Raw genomic sequence first — 10,612 nt, 5'->3', positions numbered from 1 at the left:
AGTCAGACACTGAGCAGCTTTGAATCTTAGAGGGAGACGCCTTACCACCCTAAGGACCAGGCCCACCTCCCAGCTGGGGAAAGCCAAAATGCTGAGGCTAACCTGGCTAGGTCACAACCCTTGAGGTTCCTCCACCCCAAGTTACCACTGAGATCAGACCCAGTGCCATGCCTGACTTCTGGACTCTTGAGTGACATGGGTTTGAGTTCCACTACTGCCCATAATTGCTACGACCCTGAGCAGCTTACCCTCAGCCTGCTCTTGTTTGTAAAGCTACTTACTCCTGCCTGAGGGATTCTGGGAGACTCCCTGTCGGCTCAAAGCAGCATACCTGGTGTACAAAGATGTTAAAAAGATCAGACCACAGAGTCATAGACCTTTGGCACTGCTGCCCCCCAGCTCAAAGTTGTCAGGGCTGGAAGTTACTGATGTGAACACTAGACTAGAGCCTACCAGTGTGTTTCTACCCAAGTACTCCAGTTCAGTCACTCAGTAGTGTCCCAAACCTTGTGACCCCATGGACCGCAGCACTCCAGGCTTCCCTGTCCATCAACTCCTGGAGTTGACTCAAACTCTTGCCCATCATGTAGGTGATGCCATTCAGCCATCTCATTCTCTGTCTTCCCCTTCTGCCTTCAATCTTTCCCAGCATCTGTCTTTTCCAATGAGTCGGTTCTTCGCATCAGGTGGCCAAAGTAATTGGAGTTTTAGCTTCAGCATCAGTCCTTCCAATGAATATTCAGGACTGATTTACTTTAGGATGCGCTGGATCTCCTTGCAGTCCAAGGGACTCGGAAGAGACTCCTCCAACACCACAGTTCAAAGGTGTCAATTTTTTGGCACTCAGCATCTTTTTGGTCCAACTCGCAAATTCATACATGACTGCTGGAAAAAACCATAGCTTTGCCTAGACAGACCTTTGTTGGTAAAGTCATGTCTCTGCTTTTTAACATGCTGTCTAGGTTGGTCATAGCTTTTCCTCCAAGGAGCAAGCGTTTTTTAATTTCCCGGCTGTAGTCACCATCTGCAGTGATTTTGGAGCCCAAGAAAGTCTGCCACTGTTTGCATTGATTCCCCATCTATTTGCCATGAAGTGATGGGACCACATGCCATAATCTTACTTTTCTGAGTGTTGCGTTTTAAGCCAACTCTTTCACTCTGCTCTTTCATCAAAAGGCTCTTTAGTACTTCTTCCATTTCTGCCATAAGGGTGGTGTCATCTGTGTATCTAAGGTTATTGATATTTTTCCCAGCAATCTTGATTTCAGCTTGTGCTTCAGCCAGCCAGGCATTTCGCATGATGTACTCCGAATATAAGTTAAATAAGCAGGGTGACAATATACAACCTTGACATACTCCTCTCCCGATTTGGAACCAGTCTGTTTCATGTTCAGTTCTAACTTGCTTCTTGACTGGCATACAGATTTCTCAGGGGCTTCCTTTGTGGCTCAGCTGGTAAACAATCTGCCTGCAATGCAGGAGACCTGGGTTCAACCCCTGGGTTGGGAAGATTTCCCTGGAGAAGGGAAAGGCTACCCACTCCAGTATTCTGGCCTGGAGAACCCCATGGACTGTATAATCCATGGGGTCGCAGAGTCAGTCACGATTGAGAGACTGAAGTACTAGAGGTGCTGTATAACCATATCACTTAATACTTTAGTGAAGTAGGTGCCCAAACACACCCACTGTTTCAGTTCAGTCGCTCAGTCGTGTCTGACTCTGCGACCCCATGAACCGCATCACACCAGGCCTCCCTGTCCATCCCCAACTCCTGGAGTCCACCCAAACCCATGTCCATGGAGTCGGTGATGCCATCCAACCATCTCATCCTCTGTCGTCCCCTTCTCCTCCTGCCCTCAATCTTTCCCAGCATCAGGGTCTTTTCAAATGAGTTAGCTCTTCACATCCAGTGACCAAAGTATTGGAGTTTCAGCTTCAACATCGTTTGGAGATGGGAAAAAAAAGTCACAGGATGCGTGATTTTCCTCATGACCTACAGCTAGGAGGTGGCAAAGCCAGCATTTGGTAGCTACAGCCAGCTACCTGGGCTGTAGCCCCTAAAGGGCTTAGAAATGAGGAAAATGAGACCCAAAGGGTTACACTCCTGGGCATGGCCTTGAGCCAGTCACTCCTTGTTTGGAACCTAAGTTTCCTCTTTTGTCGATTGAGAATGAAATTTCCCAGAATCGTCCTGGGAATGCAATGCCAAGCATCTGGTTAGCTTGCCCAGTGCCAGATACCAAGGGTGCTGGGTAAGTGGGTCGTGGAAGTACCCAAACCAGCCTGCCTGAGAGGGCCTGCAATGCGTCGGCTGCACCCCTCTGGCCACTGGGGGGCAGTCAAGCTCCTGAAAACCAGCTTAGCCAGGAGGGATGCTGAAGGAGGTGAATTCCCAAGGGCTGCAGCGACTGGACCACCCAGGTATCTTCCTACGTGGGAGTCAGAAGGAGGAACTTTAGTACAGAGGGGCTTATAACCCGCTATACAGAGAGGAGCCCAACGGAACATCTGGGTCCCTGGAGGGAAGAGGGGAGGGTCCAAGGGCCAGAGAAGAGGAAGTGTGTCCTAGGAACCCTGCTCTGTGATATTCTTACAGCCTCACAAGGTAGAGGGCTTGTGCCCAAGTTACAGGAGGAGATACTGAGGCTCAGATGACTGGAGCTGAGATTCAAACCCAGGAGGTGTGATCTCTTGAGGCCCACGTTCTGTGTGGGTGACATTTGAACTTTTTTTAAATTACAAAAGGCTTCAATACACAAAACAGTATAATAGTGTACCCATGAACCCACTACCCAGCTTAAAAAGTAAAACGACCTAAAACTAAGAGAGACAAAGCCTTCTGTGTACCCTTCCCCCAGAGGGAACCCCCCATGCACTCCCCTGCATGGGCTCACCCGTTTCCTGCACACACGTTTCCCTAACAGCACACGTTGCTTTGCCTTTTGAAAATAAGTCAGCTGGATCCTGCCACAGTCCATTTCTTCTCATTTGTTTGTTGGTCCTGAGATGCAGCCCTGTTGACAAGTGAAGCTCGGACTCTTCTGCTGTGTGCTACTTTATTGACAACCAATACTTAGGCCACCTGATGCAAAGAGCTGAACCATTGGAAAAGACCCTGATGCTGGGAGAGGAAAGCGATGAGAGAGGATGAGATGGTTGGATGGCATCACCGACTCAATGGACATGAGTTTGAGCAAACTCCAAGAGATGGTGAAGGACAGGGAAGCCTGGCACGCTGCAGTCCATGGGGTCGCCAAGAGTCAGGTACGACTGAGCGACCAAACAACAACAGCCAGCAGCCCACTCCAGCATTCTTGCCTGGACAATCCCACGGACAGAGGAGCCCAATGGGCTACAGTCCATGGGGTTGCAAGAGTCAGACACGACTTAGCGACTAAACCACCACCACCGTCAGTTCAGTTCAGTCGCTCAGTCGTGTCCAACTCTGCAACCCCATGGACTGCAGCACGCCAGGCCTCCCTGTCCATGACCAACTCCCAGAGCTTACCTAAACTCATGTCCACTGAGTTGGTGATGCTATCCAACCATCTCATCCTCTGTCGTCCCCTTCTCCTCCTGCCTTCAATCTTCCCCAGCATCAGGGTCTTTTCAGATGAGTCAGCTCTTCACATCAGATGGCCAAAGTACTGGAGTTTCAGCTTCAACATCAATCCTTCCAATGAACACTCAGGACTGATTTCCTTTAGGATGCACTGGTTGGATCTCCTTGCAGTCCAAGGGACTCTCGAGAGTCTTCTCCAACACCACAGTTCAAAAGAGTCAATTCTTCGGCCCTCAGCATTCTTTTTGGTCCAACTCTCACATCCATACATAACCACTGGAAAAACCACAACCTTGACTAGACACACCTTTGTTGGCAAAGTAATGTCTCTGCTTTTGAATATGCTGTCTAGGTTGGTCATAACTTTTCTTCCAAGGAGTAAGCGTCTTTTAATTTCCTGGCTGCAGTCACCATCTGCAGTGATTTTGGAGCCCCCCAAAATAAAGTCAGCCACTGTTTCCACTGTTTCCCCATCTATTTGCCATGAAGTGATGGGACCACATGTCATGATCTTACTTTTCTGAATGTTGAGTTTTAAGCCAACTTTTTCACTCTCCTCTTTCACTTTCATCAAGAGGCTCTTTAGTTCTTCCTCACTTTCTGCCATAAGGGTGGTGTCATCTGTATATCTGAGGTTATTGATATTTCTCCTGGCAATCTTGATTCCAGCGTGTTCTTCATCCAGCCCATCATTTCTTATGATGGGATTTTTTTAATTTGGGGGGATGCTTGGACTCTGCACAGAAGTTAAATAAGCAGGGTGACAATATACAGCCTTGACGTACTCCTTGCCATAGCTCCATGTATACGTTCATTCTCCTATAAAGGAATTTCTCATCTGTTTCCCAGTTTTGGCTGCCAAAAATCTCCCTACCATGAATTTCTTCCTAGGTGTCCCCTTATGTATGTGTGTCTTATATGTGTGTGCACATGTGTGACATGGGCCCCTAACAGCTCACAAACATCTCAACAAATTCATATCATTCCACTCCCCCACCCCTCAGGCTTCATTTTCCTCCCACTTGACCTAAAATGATGTTCAAAGGAACCTGGGCACACGTGAGTGACTTGGAATCCCTGCTCCGCCACCAGAGTGTAACACTGGGCAAGTGACAGATGGTGCCCCTCTCTGTGATGGCCTCAGTTTCCCCCCTTTAAATTGGTGGGGGGTGGGGGCGGTAAGTGGCCTACCCAACTGACCTGTGGCTGAAATGAAAGAACACCAGGAAAGAGCCCATTGTGGCCCTTGGATGTCAGGAATATCATCTTAAGTCACAGCACCATGGAGATATTTTCATCCTCATCTCTTGGATTAAAAATGCTGAACCTCAGGGACTTCCCTGGTGGTCCAGTGGCTAAGACTCCATGCTCCCAATGCAAGGGACCCGGGTTCAATCCCTGATCAGGGAACTAGAACCCACATGCCACAACTTACTAGAGTTCACCTGTCACAATTAAGACCCTGTGCTGCACATAAATAAAACGATACATATATATATATTTTTTTTTTTTAAATGCCGAACCTCAGAAAGGAAAGCCATCACCTAGTCACAGAGTTGGTGAGCCTGCCTCATTTATTCCTCATGTGCGTATGTTAGTCTCTTAGTCGTGTCTGACTCCATGGAATTCTCCAGGCAAGAATACTGGAATGAGTAGCCATTCCCTTCTCCAGGGATTCTTCCTGCATCTCCTTATATGTATGTGTGCATGGGATTGAACCCTTGTCTCCTGCCTTGGCAGGTGGATTCTTTACCACTGAGCCACCAGGGAAGCCCTTATTCCTCATAAACATTAATAATAACCAACCTTTACTGAGCACCTATCCACGTGCCGGGGTCCTGTGTTCAGCGCTGTGCATGTACAACCTCTAAATTCTCTTTTCCAACCCCAAGAAGGGAGGACACAGAGGCTCAGGGAAGCCACCCTGCAAGGCAGGGGACGTGGGTTTGAGCCCTGGTCAGGGAAGTAAGATCCCACATACCATAAGGCAATAAGCCCAGGGCCACAACTAGAGAATCTGTGTGCCCCAACGAAGGATCCCGCATGACACAGCGAAGATCTCATATGCTGCGACTGAGACCCAATGCAACCAAATAAATTAATAAGTATTAAAAACAAAGAAGTGAGGACACAGAGGCTTGGAGAGGGGACAAGTTTTGCCCAAGGCCAATGAGAGGCAACGACCAAGCTTGGAACCACCACCACCCTTGACTGCCTGTGTGCAGCAGGCCCCCCAAACCCTAGCTCCCTCGGGCGGGGCGGGTTTCCTTTCCAGTGACGAGCCAGGCCTTGAACCAATCTCTTCCCCCCACCCAAGCAGCCTCCTCTCAGGGGAGTTGTGGTGGCCACAGGTGCAAGGAGCGGTTCCTCTCCACTCACGGCCTGAAGCCTCCTCCACTAGGGGCTTCCCCCTAACCCGCCAGCCAAAGAGCCCAACAGTGGGGCCAGCGAAGCCCATCTCCGCAGGGCCTGGCAGGAAGTGGGGCGGGGTTTGGGGCTCAGCCGAGGTGGGATCTGGTACCCCAGGACTGCTGCAACCCAGACTAACCAACCCACTGGGAGAAGATGCCTGAGGGTCCCCAAGCCCTGCAAAGCCCGCCTGCCACCATCTTTCTCCTCCTGATCTCCACTGCTGGCCTGGGTACGTGGTTAACAGGCAGGTGCTGGGGGAGTCAGTAGTGGGAACTGGGAGATTGCTGAGAGAGGCCCCAGGCAGAGGGGGAGGGAGAGGAGCTGGCAGGAGGCAGGCTAGAAAAGACCCTGTAGAAACTGCATCTGTCTGCTTGATTGTCCCAAACAGGCCAGTGGGAAGCTGGAGGGGGCTCAGCGAAGTTGAAGGCGAGTCCTGGCCCGGTGGAGGGAGGCAAGGGCAGGAGACATCTTCCCCACCCGCTCGTCCCCCCAGATCAAAATAAGGAACTAAGGTTGCCCTTGACTGACTGAGCTCCAGAGCTGGGGGCAGGGAGGGGACGGTGGTGGGTAGCGGTCAGCTTCAGTGGGGAGAAAAAGCTTTCTCCTTTTCTGCCTTGAATCCTAGTCCTCACCCCTACTTAGGGAACCCCTTCTCAGTGCTGGGGGAGTAGGTGACCTTCCCCCTTGCCCTCCCACACAATGCCAGCTGGCAGGGCTGTGACCACCCTGTTTGACCGAGGAGTTGAGAGAGGCGGCCAGTCACCCCAAATTTCCACTGGGAGCTGAGATTGGAGTGATTCCCCCGGTTGCTGTCTCTTGCCCCACTTCCTCCTCCTTCTCTCTTCCTCACCTCTGCCCTCCTCCTTCCAAAAGAAGCAGAGCCAGCCATGCGGACTGGCCCAGGAGGAGGGGCACAGAACTGGGCCTTCCCCCATGCCTGGGCCGCCCCATCTCCTTCCACCCAGCTGAGGCCCTCCCAGCCCTAACCAGCCAGCTCAGCCCAGTCCCTGACCTCACCCCTGGCCCCCAGCTTGACACAAGCAAGTTAAGGAGAATGAGGGGTGAGCCCAGGGTCAAAGGGCAGGGCAGGCTCACAAACTGGCAGGAAGAGGCCCAGGGCCAGGGGACTCCTGCTGCCATGGGTCACAGCTGGCCCACTGGTAGAATGGGTTGATGACAGAACTGATTTCTATGGGTTCTGTGATAATTACACAAAGTAAATAAAGTGCCAGTGTGGGGCTGGGCAGGGGCTGGGTGAGAAAATAATCCAGGAGGGCCTTCAGGAGGAGGTGATGCCCAAACTGATTTTGGAAGGAGCTTCCTGGCTTGGGGCACTGCTAGTCCTAGGGAACTGCCTATTCAAGTGCCAGTGAGCTCAGAGGGCGTGGAAGCACAGAGGAGGGGGAAGAGGGAGGAGGTGGCTCTGGAGGGGCAAGTGGGTACACCCCCCAGCCCCCGCCCTCCACTCTGGGTGTGTCATTCACACTTCTCCACACCCCACCCCACACACACATACACACACAGCCAGGAGGAGTCCTGCAGCTACCAAGGGCCTAGCTGGGTCAGTGTCCCCATTGGTTGTCCCTGACCCAACTGCCTCCTCTCTGCAGGCCCCGGGTGCCAGGCCCTGTGGGTGGAGTGGGGCCCACCCTCTGTGACGGTGAGCGTGGGGGAGGAGGTGCGCCTCCAGTGCACGCACAATGGCAGCAACACCAACGTTACGTGGTGGCACGTCCTCCAAGGCAACTCCTCGTGGCCCCCTGTGATGCATGTCGGGGACCAGGGTGCCGGGGGCGAGCTGATCATCAAACAAGTGAACAAGACTCACAGGGGCATGTATAGGTGCCAAGTCACTGACGGCAAGAAGATTCAGCACTCCTGCGGGACGTACCTCCGCGTGCGAGGTGAGTGCCCATCCCGTCCATCTGCCGGGAAGGCGTGTTGGAGCCCGTGCCTGCATCGCCTGCATCTCGGGCATCCTGGGTCTCCGGCTCACACGCAGTGGCCAGTCTTCTCACCTGCAAAGCGGGAGCGGCTTCCACGGCCTTGGCCTCGCTGGAGGGGGCGTGGCCTAGGGGCGTGGCCAGGGGTCAAGGTGGGGCTCTGAGCCGTATTCCCTCCTCACAGACCCGCTCCCCAGGCCCTTCCTGGACATGGGGGAGGGCACCAAGAACAACATCATCACCGCCGAGGGCATCATCCTCCTCATCTGCGCCGTGGTGCCTGGAACGCTGCTGCTCTTCCGGGTGAGCCCGCCCCCCAGGCCCACCCCGCGGGGACTATCGGACCAAGAGTCCCTCCCGCCTAGAACTTGGCAGAATGGCAGCACCCACCTCCCAGGCGCCGAGGGCCTGAAAATTTAATAGAATGAACGCATTTGAAACTGTGCTGGGACCAGAGGGGCGTCCTTGCTCAGTCTCCCCTCAGGGTTGTCTTCACCTCTGGCCCCAGGGATGTCTCACTGGCCCCCTCTATCCAGGAGGGCTGTACCCTTCAGATGCAGCCAAGGCTGGGGGAGATGGGAGCTGGTGTCATCCCGGAGTGTCTGACCCCCACCAGCGTCTCTTTGGCATGCGTGTGTGCTCAGTCGCTAAGCAGTGTCCAGTTCTTTTGCGCCCCGTGGACTGTAGCCCACCAGGCTCCTCTGTCCATGGGATTTCCTAGGCAAGAATACCAGAGCTTCCACAGTGGCTCAGCAGTAAAAGAATCCACCTGCAATGCAGGAGACGTTGGTTCCATCCTTAGGTCAGGAAGATCCCCTGGAGAAGGGAACGGCAACCCACTCCAGTATTCTTGCCTGGAGAATCCCATGGACAGAGGAGCCTGGCAGGCTACTGGCCACAGGATCTCAAAAAATGTCGGACACAACTGAGTGACTAAAACAACAACAAATTCTCTTTAGGCCACAAGACAACTACAGCCACTTAGTATTATTGCTCTATTTGTGGGGAAGAATAGGCAGTGGTACAATCAAAAGGACACTGGCTTGGACCCAGAGTGGCCTGCCACTTACAGGATATGTGACTCTGGGCATGGCCTCCTTAACTCCTGGCCTCCAGGAGGGTCTGAAAACATGATCTCTATCAGCGCCCCCTCCCCCCGCCCCCACTCACTGAGGCTCCCCATCCCTCAACAGAAACGATGGCAGAACATGAAATTCGGGGCTGATATCCAGGATGACTACGAAGACGAAAATCTCTATGAGGTGAGTGGAAGGTGGGGGCAGGTGCAGAGTGGGGGCAGGTCTGCGAGGTGGGTTGGGGGGTCTCCTAGGGCTCCTCCTTGAGGCTGGTTGGGGGCAGGGAACCGGGCCTTGGGGCACTGAGGCCCACCACCCTGTTTCCTCCCCAGGGCCTGAACCTTGATGACTGCTCCATGTATGAGGACATCTCCCGGGGCCTCCAGGGCACCTACCAGGACGTGGGCAGCCTCCACATCGGAGATGCTCAGCTGGAGAAGCCGTGACCCTTCTGGGCTGACCCGCCATGCACCCAACCCATGTTTCACCCTACTTCCCCCCGAAGCCACTCTCTTTTCACAATCTTTCCTGGGAGTGTCCTGACTCAACTTCCCCCTGGGACTGTCCACTCTTCTTCCCTCTAGGTCATCCTCGTCCTCATCCCCTCCACACACCCTAACTGATCCTCCTCCTACTGCCTTTCCCCGGCTTCCCCCACCCACCCACCCAGCGGGTAATGAGCCCTTAATCACTGCCTCTAGGGGAGCTGAACATAGCAGCCTCCTTAGTGTCACCTCCCCTCTGCCTGCTCTGTCATGGCCACTTAGTGATAATAAATCCTTCCCAACGGCAGACCTTCACAGGAGTCATGGATCTCGTGGGGACCATTCCCTTCCTTTTCTGAAACCGAGAAATCCAGGACATCAGCCCCCTCCTCCCCCAGCCCCTGTCCACTGCCCACACCTGGGACCAGGTAGCTAGTCTTGGCCATCTCTTGAAAATACAAGAAGTGTCTTGGGAAGGGTCCTGCCCCAGGCTCTGTGCCTCAGCAGAGGGGGACACAGCGGGGTCCCAGGTAACCAGTTGTATTCATTTATGTGCATCTGAGTTGCCAAAACAAGTGTACTCTCTGCTGGGACTGGTACCAAATCCTGACCATAGCCACACCTGTTCTCTGCAAGTGGACTTGTAAAAGTGGGATTTGGAGAGCCTGTGGCAGTAAATTGGGGATGGTGGGAAGACCTGGAGGGGATGACATTGAAGGACAGAGGTACAGTGTGTCTGAGCTACCGAGGGGAGGGAAATTGAGACAGAGATAAGGATGGAGAGACAGAGTGAGTGAACTGAAAGATACCGGGGAGACAGGGCATCAGAGACAGATGCCATGACAAGACAAAAAGGCAAGAAGGGTCCATTGAAAATGGACATGGAGAGGCTGACCCCTGAGACTCTAGGAAAAGCAACAAATGGGGAAATGACTGGTGGTGATGCTGAAAGATCCAGATCCAGCGATGGGGAGAGAAGCCTCTGAGACAGAAAGTGACAAAGAGTTGAAAAGACAGCAGGGAGAAGCAGAGGCCCGGGAGCAAGAGGGAAAGACCTCAACGGAGCAAGAGAGTCAGCGACAGAGGCAAAGACAGGAACACGGACAGAAACACACAGAAGCAAAAACAGAGACC

General features: G+C 53.1%; 1 protein-coding gene across 1 annotated transcript; it reads left to right on the top strand.

The window, feature by feature from the left end:
* The first annotated feature begins 5,931 nt into the window (after positions 1-5,931).
* CD79A (CD79a molecule) lies at positions 5,932-9,785 on the top strand. The gene is made up of 5 exons (XM_006039867.4): positions 5,932-6,203; positions 7,585-7,878; positions 8,102-8,220; positions 9,111-9,179; positions 9,326-9,785. Exons 1-5 carry the CDS (start codon positions 6,128-6,130, stop codon positions 9,437-9,439), a joined length of 672 nt encoding a protein of 223 aa, XP_006039929.3. The 5' UTR covers positions 5,932-6,127; the 3' UTR covers positions 9,440-9,785.
* The last annotated feature ends 827 nt before the right edge of the window (positions 9,786-10,612 follow it).

The sequence above is a fragment of the Bubalus bubalis genome, chromosome 18 (genome assembly GCF_019923935.1).
Source record: "Bubalus bubalis isolate 160015118507 breed Murrah chromosome 18, NDDB_SH_1, whole genome shotgun sequence".
NCBI lineage: Eukaryota > Metazoa > Chordata > Mammalia > Artiodactyla > Bovidae > Bubalus > Bubalus bubalis.
Note: the sequence above shows the minus strand (reverse complement) of the source record. Positions and strands in the feature narration are given on the sequence as shown.

Excerpts from the sequence above, each read along its gene's own strand:
- CD79A (XM_006039867.4), top strand. The coding sequence starts at position 6,128 with ATGCCTGAGGGTCCCCAAGCCCTGCAAAGCCCGCCTGCCACCATCTTT. Across the intron at positions 6,204-7,584 it reads GATCTCCACTGCTGGCCTGG|GCCCCGGGTGCCAGGCCCTG; the intron begins GTACGTGGTTAA and ends TCCTCTCTGCAG. Across the intron at positions 8,221-9,110 it reads GAACGCTGCTGCTCTTCCGG|AAACGATGGCAGAACATGAA; the intron begins GTGAGCCCGCCC and ends ATCCCTCAACAG.